The 27,190-nt window shown below is 39.9% G+C and overlaps 4 protein-coding genes and 3 non-coding genes across 7 annotated transcripts; 4 read left to right on the plus strand and 3 right to left on the minus strand.

Moving 5' to 3' along the window:
- Positions 1-758: 758 nt before the first annotated feature.
- Trnay-gua (transfer RNA tyrosine (anticodon GUA)) lies at positions 759-844 on the minus strand. Its single transcript is given in 2 exon segments — positions 759-794; positions 808-844. It is a non-coding gene; the product is annotated as a tRNA-Tyr (tRNA).
- A 1,062-nt stretch (positions 845-1,906) lies between these two features.
- On the minus strand, positions 1,907-1,992 carry Trnay-gua (transfer RNA tyrosine (anticodon GUA)). Its single transcript is given in 2 exon segments — positions 1,907-1,942; positions 1,956-1,992. It is a non-coding gene; the product is annotated as a tRNA-Tyr (tRNA).
- Positions 1,993-7,304: 5,312 nt separating this feature from the next.
- Positions 7,305-13,127, minus strand: LOC140927590 (small nuclear ribonucleoprotein-associated protein B-like). Its single transcript, XM_073377265.1, has 7 exons — positions 12,995-13,127; positions 12,656-12,919; positions 10,810-10,918; positions 9,564-9,641; positions 8,983-9,105; positions 8,533-8,703; positions 7,305-7,658 (listed from the first exon to the last, which is right to left on the minus strand). Exons 1-7 carry the CDS (start codon positions 12,995-12,997, stop codon positions 7,624-7,626), a joined length of 783 nt encoding a protein of 260 aa, XP_073233366.1. The 5' UTR covers positions 12,998-13,127; the 3' UTR covers positions 7,305-7,623.
- Positions 13,119-17,838, plus strand: LOC140927591 (biogenesis of lysosome-related organelles complex 1 subunit 4-like). Its single transcript, XM_073377266.1, has 5 exons — positions 13,119-13,278; positions 13,401-13,472; positions 14,724-14,825; positions 14,957-15,079; positions 15,772-17,838. Exons 1-5 carry the CDS (start codon positions 13,153-13,155, stop codon positions 15,973-15,975), a joined length of 627 nt encoding a protein of 208 aa, XP_073233367.1. The 5' UTR covers positions 13,119-13,152; the 3' UTR covers positions 15,976-17,838.
- LOC140929187 (U4atac minor spliceosomal RNA) lies at positions 13,803-13,922 on the plus strand. Its single transcript, XR_012164705.1, has one exon. It is a non-coding gene; the product is annotated as a U4atac minor spliceosomal RNA (small nuclear RNA).
- Positions 17,839-18,405: 567 nt separating the features above from the next.
- Positions 18,406-20,181, plus strand: LOC140925538 (kelch-like protein 11). The gene has a single exon (XM_073375478.1). It carries the CDS (start codon positions 18,406-18,408, stop codon positions 20,179-20,181), a length of 1,776 nt encoding a protein of 591 aa, XP_073231579.1.
- A 4,748-nt stretch (positions 20,182-24,929) lies between these two features.
- Positions 24,930-26,741, plus strand: LOC140925539 (kelch-like protein 11). Its single transcript, XM_073375479.1, has one exon. The coding sequence runs from the start codon at positions 24,930-24,932 to the stop codon at positions 26,739-26,741; it is 1,812 nt and encodes a 603-aa protein (XP_073231580.1).
- Positions 26,742-27,190: the final 449 nt, after the last annotated feature.

Genomic DNA, 27,190 nt, shown 5'->3' on the forward strand with positions numbered 1-27,190 from the left:
AGAAATTTTGACAAATAGTACATTATGTGTATTTACGATTTATCTGATAGTTCTTTTAAAAATCATTTATGCTAATATAGTGAAACCAGTGAAACCATATAACTGATTCGCAAGTGCGCAAAGCATGCGCAGTTCAGGTGCACTTGCGTTTTGACGATTTTGGCCCAACATTTATGAGTGATAGTTTTTCCGACTTTAGGCCCTCATATTCAAATCTTTTCTCAAAACAAAAGTGATTATTAAACGAACGTGATTCTTAGCTTGACTTCTGACCTCTCACGAGTTCCATATTTGAAAAACTAGTTGTCTTAACTTTCAATTTAATAAAGTCTGCGGTGTGGGACAAAAAAAGACCTATCTAAGGCCAATGGCCTAGCAGCCAAAAACGTGGAAATTTGACTTTCTTTTAACTTTCTCTTGCATCGCATGTTACTATATTCGAGCCAACATGAACCACACACACACAATCAATAGTAAGTATATGAAAGAGGTACCTGTTTTGTCAAAAACAGTACATAAAAGGGTAAGGGGTTGGACCTCGGGGCGGGGTCTCCCCGTATAAAACTTCGTTGAGTACCCATCCACAAAACACCGCTTAACCCCTTCAAGTTACATATACTCTTAGTCTCCTATAAGGATTTATGTGTCTTTATATATTTAATGCTATTTTGTGATGGCCGAGAGTTATTTGACTGCGGCATTATTAAATCGACTTTGATCGTTTTAAAAGAAAAATGAAATAAGATGGCAAAAAATTGTCCTTCGAGCCGGATTCGAACCAGCGACCTAAGGATGACTTTATGCACTCTACAGTCCTCCGCTCTACCAACTGAGCTATCGAAGGAGACACAATCATTGTGCGAATAAATAAAATTACCAACTGTAGTTATCAATTTAATTCACGGCGCTTCCCGTAAAAGCAACAATCAAAGTCATTAAACACGTGAAGAATGGGGCAAAAGAAACATGTTCTAAGAAAAAGAATAACGAATCTGCCAACCTGCAGGCAGATTTGAACAAGCAAACAAAATCCATGATATTTCGTAACCAAGAAACGTTCCTAGGGGTGAAACATTCAACTCCCCTGGCTCTGAAAGATAATGAGAAACCGCTTCCTTGCTTTTAAACAAATACAGTTATTGGACACTTGTACATGTAAATTTGAGCACGAGAACATGATTATACCCTCGTCAATCCACGACTGGACTGTGGAGAGGGTGTGGCCGAGTTAGAGGGGCTTTATTCCCTGCCCCTACTTTTCGAGATGGTCAGAAGAAAGACTGATACACCTGTTTTACTTTAGATCATCAGTTTGTATTTTTTAAGAAAACGTTCTTTTTTAACCGATGAGGTTGTTCATTCAACTGCTCGGATAATGTTTACTTTCATGTTTTCACTTTACACCCCTTCCTAGCCTTAACCAATACGACCACTCCTTCGACGGCGGGTATGGCCACTAACCTCGTCCCAGCCTGCAAACAGGCGTTTTTTTTGTTTGTTTGTTTGTTTTTTTCGTTTTTTTCGAAAACATGGTCGAACGCACCAGAAAGAAAAATAAAAAACTCTTCTCTTCTTCCCCCACCCCTACCCCTTGCGCTGGCGGTCAATTATAAATCACCCCTCGGGTTTTACTATCACGCGCGCTCGACGGACTTTGAAGAGAAAACAGAGGGTCTGTGAACAGGCTAAACTCGTCCAAAAGGTATCTTTCAATAGATGCAACTGTGCATTCTTCCTAAAAATCTCTGAAGATTGAGTTTAGTACCTTCCAACACGCACTTTTGGGAGTTAATTATACACCAAAGGATAATTACATTGAAAAAACAAAATCAGTAATTTCTCAAAATCAACAGGAGCTTCTGAGAGTAGGTACAGTATATGCGAGGGAAAAAGGAGAAAAATTCATTCCTTCGAGCCGGATTCGAACCAGCGACCTAAGGATGACTTCATTCACTCTACAGTCCTCCGCTCTACCAACTGAGCTATCGAAGGAACTACGCTACAAACGTTACAAAAATAAAATAACGTTTATTAATTTAATTCCCTTGTTAGAAATAGTCATAGAGATAACTCAAGAATAGAGCCAAAATTATGCATACTGAAAAGGAAAAAACAAAACAACGCACCTGTAGATTTTGAAAAAGTGAAAAAAATCCCTGATATTTCAGTAATGCATTGCCTTTCCAGAGCTGCTCGCTGATAGGTTGGATGAAAACTTCCGGTTGCTTCTGCACAGACAGTCCGTCACGACTGCAGAGTCTGTACAGTCGTACGGACGGTACGGCCAGAGTGTGGTTGGTACAGTATACGTGGGGTTCGGTACACTCTGAGTCTGTACATAAGTAGGTTGAGCATGACCGTTCGGGTGAACGTAGTCCTGAATAGCCAACAGCCAATAACATCACGGCTTAACTGACAGACGACCAATAACATGGGAAAAAACTCTTCGATCTTCGAAGCAACCTTCCTACCTTTAGCCCTAACAGTCTGAAAGTCAAGCCGTGCAAAAGATGCGTCGCGTCGAATACTTTTAGGGTCCAATGTTAAAAAGTGGTTGGGATACAAAATCTTCGATCTTCGATGTAACCCTAACCTAACCAGGGGCGTAGCCAGCTTTTCGACTAGTTGTAGGCCTAACTGCGTTTCATTTCCACATGTCCTGAAAACTGCACGCATGATTATCGTCCGGATCGTCCCGATTGTCCCAGTCGTTTCAAAAAATGTTCAGACGATGGAAACGCTACCCAGACGATCGCAAACGACCCGGACGACTGAGACGACCTCGATCGCTTGGATACAGTTGAGTTCTATCGGGACGATCATGTAAATTTTGAAGCGATGATATGGAAACGCTTTCAGACGACCGAGACGATGGGGACGATCGAAGGCTATCCTAGAAGTCATCACTTTTATTCCAGCAATCGAGAATAAATTCGGCCCGGATGGCGCTGAAGCCGAAAAAATAATACACAAATGTTCGCAGCGAGTATGTGGGTTATTTGAAATTAGAGAAAGTCCGTGACATCAAGTTTTAGAAGAGGTACTATGTCTTCGGTGAACTCTTCCAGCTTCTCAATGCCGCAAAATCAAGAGAAAAAGCAGATATGGTACGAGGTTCGCTTTACGAATAAAAATCATCCATTTTTGTGCCTTGTTTGCAAGCACTCGCTGACGACCCCGCGTCTCTTGCCTTTGAGGCGATCGAGACGATCATATGGAAACTACCAATCGCCCCAGTCGTCCGGATCGTCTCGAAATATTTTGAAACGACTGGGACGATCGGGACGATCCGGACGATCATATGGAAACCAGGCTTAAGCTTTTTAGCTCACCACAACAACGCATAATTTATTACAAGCGCTAGGGCGATCAAAACAAATAATTGTAGTACAGGTCTTTGGGCTGGCTACGGCCCTGCTAACCCTAATCAGGGACACCCAACGGCTGTTTTCTGTAAAATATCTTTTCGGTGAAGCAAAAATTGTCTAGAATTTTCTATACCTTGAAGAAGGCTGAGAATTTCTAGATGACCGTTCCATTCATGTATAATTTTCGAAGCTTATCTAATAATTCCCTACCATTTTGCATTTCACACCCCGGATGAAGTTACTTTTCACAGAAAAAAGAAACCTAAAATTTTCGGATTCGAAAATGCGATGGAAAGAGGAATCAGAAAGATTCACACTTTCGTAAAACTTTAAATTGAATCTAAAATTTTCGGGAAAAGAATACTGAAGCCCTGGTAATTTCGAAAAGATTCAAGTTGCCCTAGGATGACCGAAAAGATATAAATTTTTTAGCGCCGATAGAAAATGTGTTTCTAAAGATCTAAAAGTACTTTGGATAGTCTAAAAAGTGTTTTCAAAGCATTTAGGAGAAAACCATCGTTGGGTGCCCCTGCCTAATGGTTTGAAAGGAAATGTTGGAAGAGTTGGCTACCCAGCAGGGGCGGATCCAGGATTTTTTCTAGGAGGGGGTGCACTCGTCTCTTGCTCTACTTCAACACCAATAAACCACTTTTTTTTTCTGCAGAATACCAGTTGTATTAGAAAACCGCAGGTCATCTCAGGGGGGGTGCGCAACCCCCTGCACCCTCCCCCTAGATCCGCCCCTGCCCAGGGTACCATGCAAGCAGAGGCTACATTTTCGCGGTCTGTGCTGGCGTGCGAAGGCACCATTTGGCACGCCAGCTCATACCGCGAAAATTTAGCCTCTGCTCGCAGGGTATAGCCAGGGTAGCTCTGGTAGAAGAGTGACCCTTTTACCCGGGACCAGTTTTCTCCATATAAGCGGGGACCAGAAATGCTGTCGGTGGCCTGCTAATTTTTAGCCAGTTAATTTTAATGCAAAATTTATTCAATATTGGTAAATAGTCCAAAAGAAACTACTATTGTTTACAGATATGATATCAACAAAGGAATGGCGATATTTCTGTTTGTAAACATCTTTCTCTGTTATTCAATTGAGCTTGCTGATAGCCATGCACCACTTAAGAAGAAGAGAGTGAAAGGAATCTCTTCCCCCTGGATTACTCCAGAGCTAAAAAGGCTAATGTTTCAGAGAGACAAACTCAAAAAATTGGCCTTAAGGTTCCCAACAGATGGCAATTGGACTTCTTACAAACACATGAAGAATAAGGTTAATTATGAAATTAAGAATGCTAAAATGAACTATTACAATGCCTTCTTCAAAGATAACCGCAGAAACATAAAGAATACTTGGAAAGGAATTAATAGACTAATTGGAAATGAACCTAAATTTAATAAGATAACTCAGCTGGACACTGGGGATACTGTAAATACTGACCCCATTGAAATCAGTAATATACTCAACACACATTTCTCCAAAATAGGACCTTCCTTAGCCTCTCAAATTAAAGATACATCCAGTAATTTTACCGATTATGTTACCCCCGCAGAACACATTTTTAATTTGGCAAAAGTATCATGCCAGGAGGTCTTCAATTTAATTCAGAAAATACCGAGTAATAAAGCCAGTGGTCTTGATAACATCTCAGCACGTCTCCTGAAAGAAGCGTCTCCCATAGTTACTCGCAGTCTAACTTTTATAATAAATCAGTCAATTACCACTGGAATATTTCCAAATGCTTGGAAACGAGCTAGAGTTTCGCCAATATTTAAAGAAGACCTCAGGACTGATCCTAACAACTACAGACCTATCTCAGTTCTGCCTGTAGTAAGTAAATTAATTGAAAGAGTTGTTTTTAATCAATTATATGAATATTTAAATAATAATAACTTGTTAACTGAATCACAATCTGGCTTCAGACCTATGTTTTCCACTGAAACAGCTTTACTTGAGGCTACGAATGAATGGCTATGGAATATTGACGACAGTCTCTTAAATGGTGTGATATTCCTGGACTTGAAAAAAGCTTTTGATACCATGGATCATGCTATCCTTCTGGGAAAGCTTAAACTCTATGGGGTCAGTTCTCAATCCCTTAACTGGTTCCAGTCCTATCTATCTGACCGAAAGCAACAAACGTTCATTGATGGAGTTCAATCTGATTTCTGTAATTTAACATGTGGTATTCCACAGGGGTCTATTTTAGGCCCTCTCTTATTCACTATTTATATTAATGATCTCCCTTCATGTAATTTGTTTTCAAAACCCAGAATGTATGCAGATGATACTACCCTTACCACATCTGCAGAAGACCCATGTGTCCTTGAACATAAAATGAATTATGATATGAATTTAATCCAGTCATGGCTGTCAGCAAACAAATTAACTTTAAATGTTAAGAAGACTAAATACATGCTTATAGGGAACCAATTTAAGTTATCCCAAATAAACAGTGACTTCACAGTCAAAGTCAATAATACACCCTTAGAAAGAGTAATTAAACATAAATCCCTTGGAGTTCAAATTGATGAATCTTTGAACTGGCGCCCACACATTCATACCATTTCAAAGAAAATATCCGCTGGTATTGCAATCTTAAGGCGTGTAAGTCATTTTATACCATTTGATACTAGAGTGAACATGTACAATGCACTGGTAATGCCATATTTTAATTACTGTGGTGCCGTTTGGGGTAATATCAATAAGGGACTAGCAGACAAACTTCAAAAGCTGCAGAATAGGGCTGCTAGAATTCTCACCTTTTCTAACTATGACGTTCGCTCAAGTGTTTTGTTGGATGAGCTTGGCTGGGAAAGGCTAGAATATGCAAGACTTAAACAGTTGGCTGTGACAATGTATAAAATCCATAATAATCTTTCCCCATCGTATCTGAGGCGGATCTTTACCAACACCTCAAATGTACATTCACACAATCTTAGAAATTCTGAGTTAAATTATTATGTCCCCAGACCCAAAACTGAGTCTGCAAAAAGGAGCCTACACTACAGAGGATCTGTTCTGTGGAACAAGATTCCCTCAGAGATTAGAAAACTGCCCAGTTTAAATGTTTTTAAAACTTCAATTCATGGGAAAGATTTTTCTAATACACCATGACCCATTGTAACTCTTATTATCCATAATGTAAGTTTTTGTATTTTTAACATTATAGTCAATAGTTCCTTAGTCTTTTAGTCTTAGTATTTTAGTCTAGTTTTAAACACAATTCCTAGGAAGACCATGTAAAATGATACGATTTCGTGTATAAATAAAGATTGATGATGATGATGACCCACTGAAACAAAAAAGAATCCTTTCTTTAGGCTGTTTACCATCAGTAGGTGACTTCTTAAAGTGCTACTACGACAATTTTTTTTTTGCTCTTATTTCCCTCCATTTCATGCTTCAATATATTTCCGCGGAATTATAACTGCATAGATTGAAATATATTACATAAATATAAGCTCACTGAAGCTGAAGACCAAAACCCGTTCTGGTTTTGGTAATGCACACCCCCTCTTGTTCCCAGATCAATCTGCATGTGCTATGCACACCCTCCACTGTATCAATCCTCAGCTCATTTTTATCCCATCAAAGCAGGTAATAACAAAAACAACATTCCTTTTAACTTTCGAAGTGCCTGAATGCCACTTTCACTTTGCTCTCAATCATTACAACAGTGGATCAACCCCTCCCTAAGTCACATTTTTCCCAAAGTGAGAAGTAAATGTTAATGTTGACTTTGGGGAGGGATAGGTGTAGTAAAAATTGCGTAGCCATTGTTCCCAATTTCTCATATACTGAAAACAATGTTTATACAAAATTGCAGCAAGTGGGGGGCGATGAAGAGGTTTATTTGCGGCCATGCAAAAGTGGTGAATAGGTTATTTCCACAATGTTACCATTATATGAACACAGTAAAATAACAAAGGTCAAAATGAATTAACTTAGGAGTCATTTTATTGTACTAAGTTACTAAAAGAATAATTCAAATAACCAAGCCTAAAGTGTTTATTTACAGAAAAGTACAAAACATAATACACATTGTAAGATGTCTTCCCTAGAATCTTGCTCATCTTAGAATGCACATTCAAATTCTGCATTTAAAAGCACACTGCATAATCTGCCTTCAGAGACTTCTAGACAACAGCTTTTTTCCCACAATAGAAGAGGTCTCAAATCTGTGGAGAATCTGTTCTACACCAAAGGTGATAAAATCAGGCACTTTTAAGATGATGTGACTGTCACACTCTCCATTTAACGGGGCGGTGGCCTCATGCCAGGTGGTGGTCCTATAGAGGAACAGAAAATCATTAATTAAAGTACGAAAATGCCCTTTGAATTCCTTGCTTTATTAATGAGCAGAAGCATAAACGTATCTCTTATAATGATGAATAATGTGTGATGGCATGCTAGACTTGTAAATTTTCGTTTTTTTTCAGCACATTCACTGCCTTCACAAAAGTTATTATCTCAGTTTATACTCCAATAAAGGAGTTAGTCTTCTGGAGAGGCTCATGACTTATCCCTATTTTCTGGTTGAAGAAATCCTTATCCTCTTTGCTGGGCTGTGTTTTTATTTAGTTTTACCTTTCTTGATGCAAATATTGAATCTATAAAAAGTCAAGTAGTCTGATATAACGAGGCTTTCATGGGAAAAGGACACTGGATGGGGATGCATGTGATGGGCTCAAGCCAAACCTAACTGCTAAAGTTATACTTAAAGTTGAACACAAGGCTGATTGGACAGCTAAGGGTTGACAATTTTACTAGACAAAACTAGTCTTAATAGGGGGCTAGAAAGCTTCGCCACAATTAGATGTTTGACCTGAAGTGTTGCATGCCTGGCTTCTGACAATTCTCAGAGGTCACATGACATGTCTAGATGAAGGCTCTAATAGTTGTGGATTACAGTCGACTCTCTCTCTCTCTCTATAAGACAGACACCTCTGTAAAACGGACACTTAAGAGTTGGTCCCTGCCTTTCTTTACTCCTTTTATTTGACTCTCTATAAGACGGACACCTCTCTAAGATGGACACTTAGTGCCGCTCCCAAAGGTGTCCGTCTTAGAGAGAGTTTACTTATACTCATCAATATGGTGCTTCTTGTTCATTAAGACAGAACAGTTCAAAGTGTCCGAGTACCAATAGCTTTGAAATCCTACCTCTTCCCATGAGTCCTGGAGGTGGCATTCTGCCAGGGGGTCCACGGCCCATTCCTGGCGGCATCATGCCTGGGGGTGGCATACCAGGGGGCATACCCCGGCCTGGGGGGCCCATATCTGGGGGACGCATTCCAGGGGGAGGACCTCTCATCGGCATTCCTGGTGGAGGACCTACAGTAAACAGGTCAAACATACCAAAATAAATCTTCCGTTAAATGCTAAGGATTTGTTTAGTCTGCTAGTGGTTTAAATAATCAAATAGTTTTGCTTTAAAATAAGCCTGGAAAGAAAGAAAGAAAGTGTAAATGAAATATCAGAATACTCAAAGGAAAAGCAAGTGAAATTACAAAATAGACATGAAGCTGTTTTCCAGTTCTCAAACAGGCTTTGCTCAAGCAGCAACTAGTTTTTACTAAGACACAATAACAAGTTACTGCACAGCACACATACCTCCTGGTGGCATAAGAGGTGGTCGGGGAGGAGGGGGTCCTCTTGTAGGAGCTCCCATTACCCCAGGGGGACCAGGCATGCCCCCTGGGCCTGCAGATGGTGGTCCCTGTTGAGGTGGGCCACCTGCAAGGATAGTGGGTAAGAAACACAGGTTAATGCATAAAAATAAACCAATATGTATTTTTTTCTTACTTTCTTTCTAAGGTTATAAATCAAGACTGAAACAAGCCAAATTAAAATACAAGTCATTCCACCAAAGAGGCCCTCTTGGGGCTGGTACCCATGTCTCTTGTCTTAATTTCAAAACCACTCATTTCAAGTACTGAGGAGGGAGCCATGTCCCTGTCAGCATTTTACTATTGTTTGGTGCTTGTCTTTGTCTATGTCACTGTTTTAACTCATCATGCCACTTCAAGGCCTTTTCGTCTATCGCAACTTCACCCTAACACAACCCTCCAAGTTAAAGTTTTTGCTTGGTCACCATTTGGCAACCAACTCTTTTGGTTTACGGAGGTGCCATGGTGACCAAAATGGTCGTAACTTGAGGGTTGTAACAGGGCCTCCTCAGTGAATGTACATACCACCAGGTGCTCCTCTTCCTTGTGGCGTCATCAACTGAGCTGCTGGTCCACCAACACCTCTAACAGGCCCAGCAAGTCCTGAAAACATAATATCATTGGTTAACTCATCAATTACCTATGTACATTACAGGCTCTTAATAAATGGTTTTTTCAGCTTTTGACTGGGACCAGAAAACAAAAATCCATTAAGTTTGAAAAACTAATGAAAATATGGCTCTGCAAAGTCACAGAATTTTACATAATATATAAAGCATGAGATGCAGTGTTTCATCACCAGATGAAACACTGAGAAAAGAGTTGAAAATACGACGTGCAGCGCAATATTTTTGATGAACTTCGAGGTGTTTCACCTGGTGATAAAACACTGTGTCAAATGCTTGATATTACTTCTTAAACAAGACAATTTTACAAGGAAAAATTAAGGATGCAAAAATGAGCAGTTTTTCATCAGATTTTTAAACTCTCATTGAACATTAATATTTCCCTTGTATTTTCTTTATGAATTATTAATGAGTTTAAGAAAGACACGTACAGGACTGTATATGGTGGGGGGGCAAGTTCATACGTGCCCCTGCCATACAAACGTCTGTAAAATGACTTTGTGGAGCAATACCTTTGCTCTATTTGGACATATCAACTTCAGAGTTGATAAGTTACCCTATTTTCAGGCCCTCTTTCCAGCAGTGTCAATTGGTATTCGCTTACTGCTCTTTATCAAAAGTCAATACAAATCTTTCAATGGCTAGTCGAATGCTAATTACGGGCGACAAGAGGAACCTGCAATCCTAATCTCCAGGTTGTTATTACGCATGAGTCGCATGTATGTAGCCAGCATTCATTTGAACTTCCACTAAGAATGAATGGAATGCACATAACACATGTGTGATTTGATCACATATGTTTGGACCTTCGATCACTCATCATCTAATCACGTGTTTTGACCACCTGTCATGTGAAACTTATGCAATGCACAGCGCTGGAGCAAAAGCGTTTTAACCTTCAATCCTTGTCGCCTGCACTTCGTAACCTTTGGTTATTACTAGTTTAAAAAGTTTTAAAAAGTTTTTTTAAAAAGTTCAAGTTTAAAGCACTGTCAAAGTCAACTCATTTTAACGTGTATTAAACATTTTGACAATAAGGACATATCAAAACATGGTAAATTAAACAACAGCATCCAGGACTTGAGTAAAGTCTGATCAAAATACACAGCAAAGAAAATATCTTTAACAACACACAAATCACATACCTGGAGGTGCAGCAATTGTAGGTGCCAATGGAGCAGGAACTCCACGACCGGCAGCACGACCCATTCCTGTACCTGGAGCAGCATTAGATCCAAGAAGCTTGGATTTGGACTGTAAGACACAAGTCATAATGAGTCAGACCAGTGTCTTTTTCTACTTGTCAAAATAATAACAGAAATAAGGAAAACTTTTGAAGGAATTGCTCGTTCGTCCCCAACTGTGAAGTGTCTACTTTCTTAAATACCACTATTGATATTACTGTAGCCTCTATATTACGAATAGTTCAAAAGCCATATATTATTGTTTGCTTCACAGGCAAGAGCCAATCTAAAGGACTATTTATCCAAACAACCTTTTTTAAGGCTGGATATATAATTACTACTAGTGCTGAAAAAAACATTCAGTGGTCATGGCAACCATCTAACATTAAAACTTTCATGATCAATGTGATTGATCACAGAAGTCACCTGTACCTATAGTCATACATAAACCCCTGTATACCAAACACTCTGGTATAACAACGAATACATTAGGCCCAGGTACAGACACATGTATAGGAGCAGGCCTTCATGACATACCCCTGATTCAATGAACATTGAACATGCTATAAGTATAGAAAAATACAATAAGATAAGCTACATCAACAAATTTATGAAATCTCTGTCTCTGTCTTAAATTTCCCTCACTCAAGCTCTACATTTTACCCATCCTCAGGCAACTCATCATGAAAACTAACGAAAGAGCCAACCATCCCTGCTACGCATACTTTTCATTTTATTTAAGAGGGGAAACAACTGCACCCTTACTAAAATCAATTTGTCACTTGAAAGCTGTAAAGACTTACGCCCTCACAAGGAATGAAAACTAGTCTAGTCCTGCACAGTAATGTATCTCATTATATGGCCACATCCGCAAGCAGGCAAGATTTAGTCAAACCTTTCTTCGGATTGGCTACCTGAGTGGGCAAGATGGGTCCATCTTGTCTGTTTGGGATTTCCCACATAAATAAAAAAATTCTTTATGGACCACACTTGTTTGGTCAAGATGGCTGAATATTGGCCTAGTTCTTTTTTGCATTTTTACTGACCTCGACTTTGTCTTGGGCCACAAAACGCAACAAAACAACTTGACGGGTATCCAGCTGTCTTGAACTCATGCTCGGTCAGTAACACATGGCCCTTGTATCGTTTCATGGCGAAATGCATCATTGCAGCCCTACCAGTAGGGGCTTTATTTATTGGGGTTCAACAGTATCTCAAGGCTGCTTTCCATTTGGCCCCAGTTGTTCAAAAGGTGGATAGCCCTATCCAATAGATAAATCTCTAACCAGTGGATAGCGCAATATTATTGGTTTCCCAAATACTTATCCACTAGATAGTGATTTATCCAGTGGATAGTGCTATCCAACATTTGAACAACTGGGGCCTGATTGCTAGTCTCACTGTGATTGTTGAGACTGATACAATGGCTGGACTGATTTCAGCAACTGCAGTGATGATGCAGAAACCAACCTAAAACGCCAGCTTCAAATAGAGATGGTTATTTTAAAAGCAAGTAAAATTTCCATAGCCCCTCTACACCTAATCTGCAACGTCATCTTACTCAAACGCTATTCATATTTACTGTCTTTTTATGAAGGAACAGGATGAAAGACAACTACTACATGCCCAAGAGAGAGTACAGGGGTCTTTCATAAGCTTATCTCTGGCGTTCAAAACTTGGTAGTTTACACTTTTCTACTCCGAGAAGTTGGCAGAGAAGCATAATTGCTTGCTACTACTAAGTGGCAGCTTAGTGTCACAGAGTATCAGGTGAAAACAGCAAATAATGCTGATAAATAGGACTTACATCACTAGCAGGAGGTCCTTCAACAGTCAAAGAAACAAGATGTTCTCCTCGGAGCAAAACCAAACCAAGAATTCTTTTTTCCTCACGCTCTGGTGCCTTGCTACTCTTTGGCTTGATCTTTCTAAACTCGTCGCAGTCTCCTAAAATGATATTCATGTGCTTGTCGAAAGCTAAAAAAGTTCCTATAAAACTGCGGCCATCTTGCAATGTGCACCGCATTCTGAAATTGATGTGCTGAAGCATCTTCGAACTCTTTCCCACCGTCTGCGACAAAACGATCAAATTAGTTTAGCAGTTTGAAGGAAGAAATATCACAGATGAGTTCTCAATTAAACTTACCATTTTGGCGGTCAAGATGTTCGTGGTTCAGGCAGATGAAAAATTAAATGTTGTGCAAAGGTGCAGAGAGCGTCGTCGAACGTTCGACAACGTTTCTTCTTACGTAAGCCGCTGACCAAAGTACGTTCGGCTCAGAATTGTTCATTGCCTAGTCAAAGATGGCGGACGGTGGTGGGGAAGAAAGTCTCGAGGGAGACAGTAAAAAGGAAGAAGAAGTCGAACTCGACTTAGCAAAATGTGCAAAGGAATTTGCGCAGTACTGCCAAGTTGATGTTATAAATGAGGTAACGTACCCATCAAAAGTTTCTTTTTGGAAATATGTTCATCAAACAACCTTCGAAAACGAAGGTTGAGTAAGAGTGGTGAATCTTTTATTTTAGAAACATGCCGTTTTCTTTATTCTCAGTCTAAAGCAATCGAAGGTACAATAGAAGAAATGCTTGTTCGCCTGGATGAATTTTCACACCTTGCAGATACGGTAAGGAGCAGCGATACTGAGTTATCTTTCAGAGGTTTTTAGACGTTATTGTTTTGGTGCTAATCGAGATTCTTGGATTAATTTATTCAAGTTTAAGGGCGCATGATCCGTAAAATTATCGCTGGTTTTGTCGAAAAGGAAATGTATCTGTTCATTTTCTTTCAGACTTTTGTGAAATAAAAGATATTTTATTGCTTGTTTAATCACGTTTACCGAATATTTCGCTGGCTGCTATATCAGTTTAATTTTTATGTAGAAACAGAAATTTCCGTCCCACACTGTTAGTAATTGTATCTGATGGTATTGGATAAGGCAATCTCTAACGTGGGTAACGTCCTTATCGGGGGTTGCGTGACTTTTCTGTGATCTCTTAGTGAGAATTGTCCTGCTAACACCCTAACTTACAACGCATAAGCACGACTTGCAAAAGATCGTGCAATTTTTGGAAACTTTCCCCTTACAGGGAAAGGCATAGTATGTGTAATGGGGTTAAGTAACCAGCTAGTGATTTAGATTGGTAGTGAAGTGAATACGTGTAGTCAATTAACACCTGAACTGACACCAGAACAAAGGCAAGTGGAGAGGAACAGGGACACTTAAGTCAATATTCTGATATTTCTCTAAAAAAAAACCTGGTCAAAGGCACACATATAAAATTAATATACTATCAGCCTGATCTCATCAATACTTTAATGCCTTGCAATTTTGCCTTATAGAAATATGTGATACTTGGGAACATAGCAATTTTGTCCGTCTTTACTATGCAGAAAGCACCTAATATGAACACCCTGAGAGTTATCTGATATCTGGGACAAAATAAGTTGAGACAAATTGCCCTGAAGTGCCTATCTAACATTTTACCAACTGAAATTAAAAGGAGAATAAAGCTTTCCCTCCCCACCCCCTCCATGCAATGTTATGCCACTGTTCGAGCTACCTATAGAAAACAACAAACACCCCAACTTTAAATGGAAGGGAGGGGGGAGGGGTGTGGAATGTTTTGTTCTCCCAAGTTACCCCATTTGAGGACAATGCAAATTTTGAGACCAGGGGCCGGGGGAAGCGGGGAAGATGGTGTAAGAGAGCTGGGTCCATGGGGTATGTAGTAGACCTAAAAACATTGTGAGGAAATACATTTGTAATTCCTGAATAGTTGTACTGTACTTTCAAAGTGTAAGTTGTTTGTTCATGGTTCAGCTATCATTATGTGTTTGGTTATTGTTGTACCTATTTGTTTTGTGTTCCATATAGATTCGCAATGACTCCTCCCAGTCCTTGATTGAACTAATGCCTCAACTTCATGCAAGATCTCAGGAATTACCAACAATATTCAGGAGGATTGATCAACTGGAGGTACTTGCTTAAAGAGTGAAATTTACTACACATACTTTGTACTGTGGATTAAAAGCAGAGTATGCACTTAAATTGCAGTGATGTTCTATATACCCAAGAAAATAATGTAAAATGCTTTATTTTGGTGACAGGCTTTTGTGAATGTTGTCAAGAAAAATGTTGATGAAGTGGAAGAGAGTGTGGTTACTGCAGAAAGAGAGCTTGGAAGCCATACTATTCAAAAAGTGCTGAGTTCCATACCAGGACTGAGACAAGTAAGTGGTGTTGTATATTTAATAATAATTATCTAAAGGTGTGTGTGGAATAAAGCCCTAGCTGACATCTAATAAGCTGCTAAATGTTCCTTCTCATTTACCTTATATACAAGGTCTCCACTCGGGTTCTTCAATCTTGTCATCCCGACCCAAACTTTTGCTTACAGTCCTGTGATCCCAGTGTTAATTTTCGGCATCACTCATCTCGTGCAAACTGTCAGTCAAATTTTACCCCCAGATTCCGGCATTTCAAGTTAGGTATATCCCAGATCCTGAAAAACCTATTGACTACACATCAAAAAACTCAGCAAGCAAATAGATTTTAACTAGATAATTAATGCTAAGAAAAAATATTCCTTTTTATGGTGCCAGTTAAGTAAAAAATTATGACAAATATAAAAACTATTTTGAAAAGGAGAGAAGAAAAATGGGAAGAAAGTGCACTAATTTGCTAGTATTAGCAAAGGGATGACCCCTGGGGGCACTCCCCTATTTGACCTAAATGAATAGGTGCCGCTGATCGTGGTATGGTTTTCAGGGTCTTGGGTCTTAAAGTATAGGTTTGAGCCTGTCCTCCTGGACCCTCCATGTGTAGACACTGATATTGCCATGGCAAATAAAAAAAATTATTTGAGTCTGCCTGTTATTTTTTTGTGTGTAATTTCATTCTTTCTCCTGTTATTTTCATTTAGATGAAGCAGAGTCCTCCAAAGAAAGACAAAAATTTGTCGGAATGGAAACCACCTGTGATTTTCAAAACCAGTGATTTCTTTGGTCCTCCTTCTACAAAGGAGCAGTCATCAGATAACACACATGATCCAGAAAAAGACACTAAAGTAGCTGTTTCAGCTAATGAACAATCACAGGACAGCAAAGTACAGCTAACAGATAATTAAAGATGAAAAAAAATTATGTCAAATATGGTAGACAATATACTACTTGTTCTTGAATTCTTATTATTATTATTGAACATAAGATATCGTGTGTTGAAGAGAATATTCAAGATCCACAACCTTGTGGTGGGAATCTTTTTGTAATGAACACAGGCTTTAAGCCAGACTGAAACTTGGGTATCTTGAAGGTTTCAAGATGTCACACATTTCTGGAACTGAACCATACATTCTGCTGTGCATGTATAGTCCAAACAATATCGAAGGAAACACTAAAATTAAAATAGGCACTGGATCATGCATGGTAGCAAGGCATAAAGGAACTGACAAAGGGGTATAGAGCATTTTCATTCACGTACCCAGCATCTGTGCAAATCTATTAGAACAAAGGAAAGTGTTTGTATAAGAAAAGAGTTCAACTCCCACAGGAATGGTTTTGGCAACCAACATGGCCACCATTTCATTGTTTTGGAATACCAATATGGCCTCCGTGACGTCATGTGAAAATACTCTCTATGATTCCGTACAACAGGAATGTACCACATGCACTCCCTCGAATGCATGATTAGCCGTACATTTATTTCAGTGTTTCCTTCGTTATTGTTTGGACCATCTGTGCAGATGTCGTGTGGTTCAGTTCCCGAAAGGCTTGACATCTAGAATATTTTCTATCTAGTCTCTGAAAAGAAAATATTCTTGTTGGTGGCCTTGAAGTGATGATATCAAATTTTGTAGCAGTCGGTCAAGAAAGCAAAAATTTTTAAGGTTCTCCTTTTTACTGCATAAGTTGGTAAAAATTGTCACTGCATGTCACTGATTTAGTTACCTCTATTAGGGTTCTATCTAGGATTTATCATTTGGGAGAGAAGTCCCGAGTGGCAAAAGGTCACAAGCTTCCTAGGGGGGTGTGAGGCATGCCCTCCTGAAATGTTTTGAAATGAATATGTGCTGAGATGCCATCTGGTGCATTTTGAGACAATTTTTAGAAGTTTGTTTTAAAATAAGAATATTCTCCATGTTCCTTGTCATATAGTGTCCTTAGACAGTGAATAATTACTTTATTTGTACTGGCCTCGTTTTGTCTGGATGATTTTTCTGATATAGTTACTTATATACTGTAATGATAACAATATTTTTGGTGGGAAAGCTTCTACCGCTAAATACCCTAGATAGAACCCTGTCTATCAGATACCTGCACTCCGTTGTTTTAGAAGAGTTGGTCATAGCAAAATAAGGGCATTTCTGAGTTGTTCCAAGGCTTATTAAAATAAACACTCATTTTTGCACTTGGCCTCAATTTGATAGTGAGGACTTCAGAACTAGGAAAAAGCTTAGAATGGATCCTTGCACCATTAAGGCCACTAGCAAGTCTTCAGACTGCAAGCATTCTCTTAGTTTCTTTATAGTCTGTGGAGTGGCACCCCAGGGGGACTCCTATTTAAAAGTGACGGCGATGCTTGTCGGAAATTTAAAATGAACTCTTTAAGTCCCAATGGTGACCAACACCAATTTTCTCCCAGTGATATCCATAAATTGTCAAGAGATTTGGTTATGAGAATTAATAAAATGAACACCTAAGAGAAAATGCTTTGACCTTTTATCAAATTCTCTCAACACATTCTTTAAGGAAATGTATTGAGATCAGTTTGGAGAATTTGTATGTGGATATTGGAGGTTAGAGGGTTAAACCCCTAAGGGAGACCAATGTGACCATTTGACTAAAACAGAAATCACGGCATTTTTTTTATGCACAGCCTTAAGTAATACTTGAATGGGCAAATATAGGTTGAGTGGTTCTAACAATATGGAAACAAGAATAAATTAGTTCAATGAGAACCTTTTATTGAAAATAAAGAAATTGTTAACGAATCCGTAGACTTGTTTTCTTTACAGGCAATGAAGGCTTATGAAGCCAAGAAAGAGAATATTAACTGTTTATTTCCTGAAATTCGCTCGACAGCCAAGTTGAACAGAAGTCACGGTATTTTGAACACTGATTCCTTCATCAGAATGACCGTGCAAAAAAAGCCTTTCCACCACAACAAAAGGTTTCATTACTTCCGCATTCAGCATGAGTGAGAGTGAGAAAGCCAATGCTTTTGCATCATGGAGGCCTATGACTAACTTGAATAATTACACATTACTTAAACTTAGGTCTGGCCACCGTTTCGACGTCGTCTTCAGTTGTATACCGTCTTTTTCAAGATCTGCATGCAAAGAGATTCTTTCACCCGCTCTAGGGGTGACTTCATTTCCAACAAAATAATGCGATGGTGTGTACGTCATAGAGTTGTCAGACATGGTTGTGGTTTGAAGAATGACCCACATATTAGCGTTCTTCCCTTTAAATTGCTCGCACTTTGCACCATGTTCATCCAGTGAAACGCCGCCAAAAGTCCCTTTTAGTCAGTCAATGTTTCAAACGTTCGCGCAAAAATGCAGCCCAAAGAAGGTGACAACGATTTCACTTTAATCCTTAAACACGGCAAAGAGATGAGAGTAAGTAGAAATGAAATTGCGGCTTCAAGCGATTTCTTTTCTACCCTTCTCAACAGCGACATGAGGGAGAACAAAGAAGGAACTGTTCGGTTAGAGCACATCACAGAGGCATGTATGAGAGATGTGTTAGAGTTTGTACGATCTGGTAGTGTTGAAATAACTACTCTAGAGAATGCGAAAGAGCTGATCGAGGCAGCGGAATATTTACTTCTCGACAGATTGAAAATATTCTCTGCAAAATATTTAGTAGAAACATTAACATCTTCAAATTGTATGTCAATATATTATTTTGCTGAGCAATATCGATGCCAAGAGCTGACAATCAAGACTAGGCAATTTATCCTATCAAACTTTGCCGCTGTGACTGAATCTCAAGGTTTTCTTTCTTTGGATAACCAGCAAGTGGTGGAGTGGATTTGCAGGGATGACGTAGCTGTTAGTACAGAAGATGTCATATTCAAGGCCATAGTAAGGTGGATTCAACATAGCAAAAGCGAGCGGAAAAAGACGTTCGAAGAATTATTTCGATACGTGAGATTGTCCTTTATATCGCGTGACTATTTGATCGGTGGTGTTCTAGCCAATGATCTCGTTTCAGGATGCTCAAGTTGTTTGAAGCTGGCCAAAGACGCTGTCCAAGGAAAATGTTCTTTCCAGTTACCCAGAAATTGGACCGATACGCATCTAGTCGTTTACATGGGCAAGGAGACCTTTTGTTATGAACCTGACGGAGACAAGTGGTATAAGTTAGCGGACACGCATTTGGCATACAAATTTCCAAATAGTTACAAAATGTGCTCTTTCCAAGGAAAGCTGTATGTTTTCCCAGGTTCGCTGAATGTCTGCCCCAAAAGAGCAGAAATGTTTGACCCGTCTTTGAATGGCTGGACTACCTTTGACTATCAGACTGGACAGACTTCCAGAGAGACTTACCGTTTAGCAGTGGTAAGGGGGCAACTGTTTGCTCTTTATGAAGATCGTTCTGAACGTGTCCGTGACTTTCGCATTCCACGGCGGCTGTCGGAAAGGCCGTCATTTTACTCAGTATCCAAGTATAACTTTAAATGGAAAAGATGGACCGATGTTCATTGCAATGGAAGTAAGCCAGTGGCTGCCATAGGTGCCTGTATAATCGCCATGGACAGATACCTGTACGTTATTGGTGGTTTAATGCCTACTGACCGCAAGACTATATCACCACCTTATAGACTAGACACTATGACTCTACACTCAGGAATGCGGGATGGTGGGAATCAGAGCTGGGATCGTATAACAGAGATGAACTTGCCAAGATGCCACGCCTGTGGCACTGCTGCTCATGGGAAGATTTTTATCGCTGGTGGATCGCTAGCGAGCTATGGGCATCATACTTTGACCTGTGAAGTTTACAACGTAGACGCAGACGAATGGCAGTTGATAGCAAGTTTAAATTCTCCTCGCGTTTCTGGTAGCATGGTGTATTTGAAGGGATCTTTGTATGTGATGGTTGGTAGAACCTGCGATGGAAGAGGAATGAGAGTTGAAAGAGGAATGACAGTTGAAAGTTATGACTTTGAGGAAAAGACATGGAAAAAGAAAACAAAGTTGCCAATCAACAAAATGCTTCCCGAATGGAAATATGATAGTTGCGCACTAAAGATTCCAAGAATACTCGTTAAACCCATCCCCAAAAGACTGCCAGCGTTGCTATGGCCCTTGTTGCTAAGGTCATGACAGAGTGGTCTTCGGTAGTCTTCTCCGCGGACCTTAGTGACGAGAACAATCTCAGGGAGTCGCCAAGGAGTTGCCTGGTCCCTGTACGGCGTTTTCCCAGTCCCTCTCGGACAATTCACTTCGGTGACGTATCCGAAGCGAACGAGAGGGAAATAGGCTTTTGTACATTATGCTTTTGCTTCCCTACTAAAATGCTCCACCTTAATGCTCCATTTACCTCACTAAAATGCTCGGTCTCCCCCAAAAAAGTTACTAAAATGCTCGGATAATGCTCATTATACAAACGGTTTTTTAAAATTAATTTCAAAGTTTACACTTACAAACACGTGCAAGTGTTGCAAGTGACAACGACAACGTGTACAAGTTCATAAATACAGCCAAAAAAACAGCTGTATTAGGTTTTTTGTGAATTTTGAGTTTTGGTCTTCATTTTGTTTAAAAAAGCAGGAGCTCATGGTTCATGGTGTCTTGAAAAAAGTTAATTTCTATTTTATTATCTCGGAAAAACTCAAAAGTAATTTGCTAACGGAGGAATTTGTGACATAGCGCTCCAGTCCAAAGACCCACTTGTCTCAAGAAAATCAAAATGGATTGTATCTGTGACAAAAGAATTATGATTGACTGACAGAAAAATTCTCAGCAGTTGATGTAGAAGTTTAGGCTCAGTTCTTTCCTTCGAATTCGCATCTGTAGATCACTTTTTTGTGAGAAAACAATGGCTGGGCCCGGCGTTACAAAACATAGCAGGGAATCATCACACTAGCTGAAGGACAAAACAACCACAAGGACCACAAGTATTTTTTCAGATAAACGGATTTCGGAAAAAAAAAACTTGAAAAACTAGAAATTTGATTAATGTTGAGTCATTTAGCCGAAATAATAACCTTAACGCTCAAAAAAATTGGCTAAAGAAAACGAATCCTGTCAGAACTACAGACTGCAGGTAGTAGTTAATCATTATGCATTTAACAGACCAGCTTCATGGTCTCTTAATGTGAGACAAGCAGCCAAAATAAAGATTAACATAGTCAGAGTTTAAAACTCTCCACAGTATAATCTATCGGCTAGAAAGAAAAGAAAGAAAATCTCTGAGGGATGAAAACGCTTAAGTCACGATTCACTAGCTTATGATTGTGTTTGGCCTGTCAACACCGAATTTCCTGTTGTTTGATGAAGTACAATAGCAGTGTCATTTCGTCGTTGTGATTGGCTCTTCCCACCGTCAGCGTGCGAAGTCTCCCCTGGGAACGAAAGGGTTGGCTCCAAGGGCTTGTATGGGAGATGGAGGCTCCATTTGATGGGCTCCTGATGCAAGCGATGCTCTTTTACTCAATAAAGCAAGGTTGTGTCAAAAACCGAGGAGTTCACTGAGTTTATCGTGTCTTTAATAAACAGTTAAGTTATTAATCCTTTTCCTAGCATGACAATCTTTTATAACACATCAATAAACAATATGATTATTTTATTGATACCTGACCGTTTAAATCAAAACGCTTCATTAAAGTGGGAATATGCCGAATTTCCGAGCCATAAAAATTTCGATCCAGAAAGCATTAAATGATACAACACGAAAAATAGAAACATTAGTTTCAATACTCAAAAAAAATCCCCACTTAAATAAAGTTACCCAAAAAATACTTGGGAAAAAAAAAATCCCGACATCGAAAATTTTTAAACCCAACAAATCCGGAGCACCCCCCCCCCCCCCCCCACCCCTGGGAAATTACCTGGCTACTTTGAAGGTTAACAAGAAGTCATGCATTTCTGGAACTGAACCATAGTTCCGAGAAGATGGCCAAACAATAGCGAAGCAAACACTGAAATTAAAATAGGCACTGGATCATGCATAGTAGCAAGAGATGAAGGGAGTGACAAAGAGTTATATGGTTCTGTACAAGGGGAATGTACCACATGTACTCCCTTGAGTGCATGTACTTATTTCAGTGTTTCCTTCATTATTGCTTTGACTATCTGTGCAGACTCGTGTGGGTCAGCTCCAGAAAGGCTTGACATCTAGAATATTTTCTATCTAGTCTCTAAAAAGGAAATACTCTTGTCAGTGGCCTTGTAGTGATGATATCAACTTTTGTAGCAGTCAGTCAGGAAAGCTAAAATTTTTAAGGTTCTCCTTTTTACTGCATAAGTTGCTAAAAATCGTCACTGCATGCCACGTCATGATTTAGTTGCCTCTATCAGATACTTGCAGTCCGTTGTTTTAGAAGTTGTCCATTGCAAAATTAGGCCATTTCTAAGTTGTTCCAAGGCTTGAATAAACACTCATGCCGTAAATGCTCGAATTAGCGCCCGGGGCGCTTATTTAATTTTCAAAGGCAAAAGGGGAGGTGCTAATTCGAAGAGGGGCGCTTATTTCGTTAATCAATTTGGCAGTACTGCTTTATTTCTATTTTACCCAAACTGTAACATAGTAAGTGAAGCACCTATGTGCTCACATGGACATTTCTATTGAGGATACGAGAAGCAAACCTGTACGATTTTGAAGAACATTAATTTTTTACTACCTTATCATAGGAAATTAACGCTCCATGAAATTAACGCGAATCGTTAAAATTCGCGTTAATTTACGTCGCGTTAATTTTGTTGAGCGTTAATTTTCGCGCTCTTAATTTCCAGTATTTTAACCCGAATTTTGGAACCTGTGCAGACATTCTTGACACCTAAAAAACATTAACTACAAGCTTTCTTCCTTTCCAGTTACCCTTTATTTTTCATCTTTCACAAAAGCTAAGGCGAAGGTTTACAATATTTCGAGTTCATCTTTATCGTTGTCGGTGTCAGAGGTGATATCAATATCTTCTCCTTTCATTTCGTGTAATTAATCGAGTTAATTTCCTTTGTTATGAAATTGTACCTTCTCTTTCGAAAGTCGTTTCCCATTAAATTGGCGTTAATTTACGTCGTGTTAATTTCCAGTACCTCAATTTCATGGAGCGTTAATTTCCTATAATAAGCAGGAGCCCATGATGGGCTCCTGTTATAAGGTATTACGAACGTCACATTCATTAAAAGTACCGTATACGTCTCGTACATCGTACCGAGTACCGAACCTCGTTTTTTCTCGGGGGAAGGGGGGGGGGGGGGGAGGGCGCTTATCCAAATTTTGACCAAAGGAGAGGCGCTAATTCGAAGAGGGGCGCTTATTTAAAGCTCGGCGCTAATTCGAGTATTTACGGTTTTTGCACTTTGCCTCTATTTTATAGCGAGGACTTCAGAAATAGGATAAAGCTTAGAATGAATCATTGCGCCTTCTAGGCCACTAGCAAGTCTTCAGGCCGTTAGCATTCTCTTAGTTTTCTTTAAAGTCCGTGGAGTGGCACCCCGGAGGGAGCGGGGGGGGGGGGACTCCTATTTAAAAGCTTGACGGAAATTTAAGATTAAACCTGTAAGGGAGAGCAATGTGACCATACTAAAACAGAGATCACGGCATTTTTTATGGAAACCCTAAGCACTACCAGAATGGGCAAATATAGGTTGAGCGTTAGGAACATGGTTCTAACAATATGAAAAACAAGAATAGATTAAATCAATGAAAAGCTATTATTGGAAGTTAGTTAATGAATCCGTGGACTTTTTCTCACGCAATAAACAGCTAAGGAAGAGAATATTAAAAACTGTTTATTTTCTGAAATTCGCTGGACAACCAGCTAAACAGAAGTCACGGTATTTTGAACACTTAGTCCTCCGTTAGAATTACACGGCTAAAAATAAAAGCCTTTCCGCCACAACAAAAGGTTTCACTACTTCCGCATTGAGTAAGAGTAAGAGAGTAAGTTCCAGTAATGCTCTTGCATCGTAGAGGCAGATGACTAACCTGAAAAATTCGCCGGCGTGAGATTGTACCAACCTGTACCATTACTTAAACTAAAGTCTGGCCACTGTTTCTTCTTTTGTATACCGTCTTTTTGAAGATCTACATGCAAAGAGATCTTTCACCCGCTTAAAGGGGCTGTGTCACGGCAGTCCAGTTCATTTTGTTTTTGCCAATCACTCACCCTCAGTCGTTATGGAACTTAAAGTAAGCAAAGAAATTACAGGTAAATGACAAAATCAGAGATCCGAGACAAACAATTAAGTCTCCTGAGCATTATTTCTGACGTTGCAAGCAGCAGGGATCAACTTTAAAAAAAACTGTTAGGCTGTCAGAACAGTTGTCAAAAATCCTAATTTCAATCCTTTTCAATCTTCTTCAGTTTTGCACATCCCTGGCATCTGTTGTTTCTGTTATGTTATTTTAACCTTCCTTTAAAGTTTTAAGCGGTTATTTTTATGTTTCTCTTAATTTAACCGCGGGCATTTTGTAATTTCCTAATTTGGCTGAATTTCGTGACACAGCTCCTTTACTGAGTGAATTAATTTCGAAATAAATAATGCAATGGTCTGTACGTCATAGAGCTGTCAGTCATGATTGTGGTTTGACGCTCTCTCCTCCGCAGAGGCTCCCGCTGGGTGTCCCCATCAAAATATCAATTATCGAAAAAATAGAAAGCGCGCGGGGGACGATGGGAAGGGGGAAACGGCTCTCTTCTCTCTTCCCCCTTCCCATCGTGCCCCGCGCGCTCTCTTTTTTTTCTCCCCAGCCTCCCCACAACACAAAGAGGCCTCTGCGGAGGAGAGAGGGTTTGACGAATTCTTCTCTTTCCGCTGTTCTCACTTTTCATATGTTCTTCCGGGAGTGAACCGCCGCCAAAAGTCCCTTTTAGTCAGTCAATGTTTCAAACGTTCGCGCAAACATGCAGCCCAAAGAAGGTGACAACGATTTCACTTTAATCCTTAAACACGGCAAAGAGATGAGAGTAAGTAGAAATGAAATTGCGGCTTCAAGCGATTTCTTTTCTACTCTTCTCAACAGCGACATGAGGGAGAACAAAGAAGGAACTGTTCGGTTAGAGCACATCACAGAGGCAGGTATGAGAGATGTGTTAGAGTTTGTACGATCTGGTAGTGTTGAAATAACTACTCTAGAGAATGCGAAAGAGCTGATCGAGGCAGCGGAATATTTACTCCTCGACAGATTGAAAACATTCTCTGAAAAATATTTAGTGCAGGAAACATTAACATCTTCAAATTGTATGACAATTTATTATTTTGCTGAGCAATATCGATGCCAAGAGCTGACAATGAAGACTAGGCAATTTATCCTATCAAACTTTACCGCTGTGACTGAATGTCAAGATTTTCTTTGTTTGGATAACCAGCAAGTGGTGGAGTGGATTTTCAGGGATGACGTAGCTGTTAGTACAGAAGATGTCATATTCAAGGCCATAGTAAGGTGGATTCAACATAGCAAAAGCGAGCGGAAAGGGAAGTTCGAAGAATTATTTCGATACGTGAGATTGTTCTTTATATCGCGTGACTATTTGCTCAGTGATGTTCTAGCCAATGATCTCGTTTCAGGGTGCTCAAGTTGTTTGAAGCTTACCAAAGAAGCTGTAGAGGGAAAATGTCCTTTCCAGTCACCCAGAGTGGGGACTGATACACACCTAGTCGTTTACATGGGCAAGGAGACGTATTGTTATGAACCTGACGGAGACAAGTGGTATGAGTTAGCGGACACGCACTTGACATACATAAACACAAATTTTTACGGCTCAGGTCCTTACAAAATGTGCTCTTGTCAAGGAAAGTTGTATGTTTTCCCAAATTCGCAGAATGTCTGTCAGAGCAGAGCAGAAACGTTTGACCCGTCTTTGAATGGCTGGACTACGTTTGACTATCAGACTGGACAGGCTTCCACACAGACTTTTGGTTTAGCAGTTGTAAGGGGGCAACTGTTTGCTGTTCATGATGATCGTTCTGAATGGTATTGTGGCAGAGGTAGAGATGGGCTCATTCCACGGCTTCTACAGGGAGGGCCAAAATTTTACTTATCCAAGTATAACTTTAAGTCAAACACATGGACTGATGTTCACTGCTATGGAAGTAAGCCAGTGGCTGCCACGGGTGCCTGTATAATCGCCATGGACACATACCTGTACGTTATTGTTGGTTTAATGCTTACTGACCTTGACAGTATATCACCACCTTATAGAATAGACACTATGAGTCTACACTCAGGAATGCGGGATGGCGGCAATCTGAGCTGGGATCGTATAACAGAGATGAAAAAGCCAAGAGAGGGAGCCTGTGGCACTGCTGCACATGGGAAGATTTTTATCGCCGGTGGATTGGTGAGGGGAGGGTGTTACTGTGTGAGCTGTGAAGTGTACAACATAGAAGCAGACGAATGGCAGTTGATAGCACGTTTAAATTCTCCTCGCCTTTACGGCAGCATGGTGTATTTGAAGGGAATTCTGTATGTGGTAGGCGGACGCGGACGTGATCTAAACTTTAATAAAAGAGTAACGGCAGTTGAAAGTTATGACTTTGAGGAAAAGAAATGGAAGGAGAAAACAAAGTTGCCAATCGACAAAACGTCTCATGAGTGGAAATATGACAGTTGCACACTTTGTATTCCAAGAATACTCGTTAAACCCATCCTCAAAAGACAGCAAGGGTCACTATGGCCCTTGTTGCTATGGTCACGACAGAGTGCTTTTCGGTAGTCTTGTCTGCTACGAGAACAATCTCAGGGAGAGGATGAGGACTAAAAATATGGAGCGTTTTCACATGACATCATGGCGGCCATATAGGTGTTCCAAAACAATAAAACGGTGGCCATGTTGGTTTTCCAAACAAATCATATTCCTGTGGGAGTTCAGAAGCCTGGGAGTTGAAATCTTTTCTTTAATATGCAAACACTTTCTATAGTTCCAATAAATTTGCACTTAGCCTGAGAAAACAGCCGACATTTCGCGACGCCACAACTGGTTTCCCCTCGAAATTCCATACTGATAACGTGTTACTACCCAGATCTGGGTAGTTCTTCTAATTGATCCGTGCTGTGAAGGGAATTTGCTTCAACTAATCGAAAGCACTACCTAGATCTGGGTATTGATACGTCATCAGTATGAAATTTCAGCAGTCGTTTCTCAGACTTCACTTCACGGGGAAA

This window comes from Porites lutea, chromosome 2 (genome assembly GCF_958299795.1).
Source record: "Porites lutea chromosome 2, jaPorLute2.1, whole genome shotgun sequence".
NCBI lineage: Eukaryota > Metazoa > Cnidaria > Anthozoa > Scleractinia > Poritidae > Porites > Porites lutea.

Coding starts and splice junctions, on each gene's coding strand:
- LOC140927590 (XM_073377265.1), bottom strand. Junction 9,642..10,809: donor TACAATTGCTGCACCTCCAG/GTATGTGATTTG, acceptor TTATGTTTTCAG/GACTTGCTGGGCCTGTTAGA. Junction 9,106..9,563: donor AGGAAGAGGAGCACCTGGTG/GTATGTACATTC, acceptor CTATCCTTGCAG/GTGGCCCACCTCAACAGGGA.
- LOC140927591 (XM_073377266.1), top strand. CDS start 13,153: ATGGCGGACGGTGGTGGGGAAGAAAGTCTCGAGGGAGACAGTAAAAAG. Junction 13,473..14,723: donor TTTCACACCTTGCAGATACG/GTAAGGAGCAGC, acceptor TGTTCCATATAG/ATTCGCAATGACTCCTCCCA. Junction 14,826..14,956: donor GGAGGATTGATCAACTGGAG/GTACTTGCTTAA, acceptor TTTTGGTGACAG/GCTTTTGTGAATGTTGTCAA.
- LOC140925538 (XM_073375478.1), top strand. CDS start 18,406: ATGCAGCCCAAAGAAGGTGACAACGATTTCACTTTAATCCTTAAACAC.
- LOC140925539 (XM_073375479.1), top strand. CDS start 24,930: ATGCAGCCCAAAGAAGGTGACAACGATTTCACTTTAATCCTTAAACAC.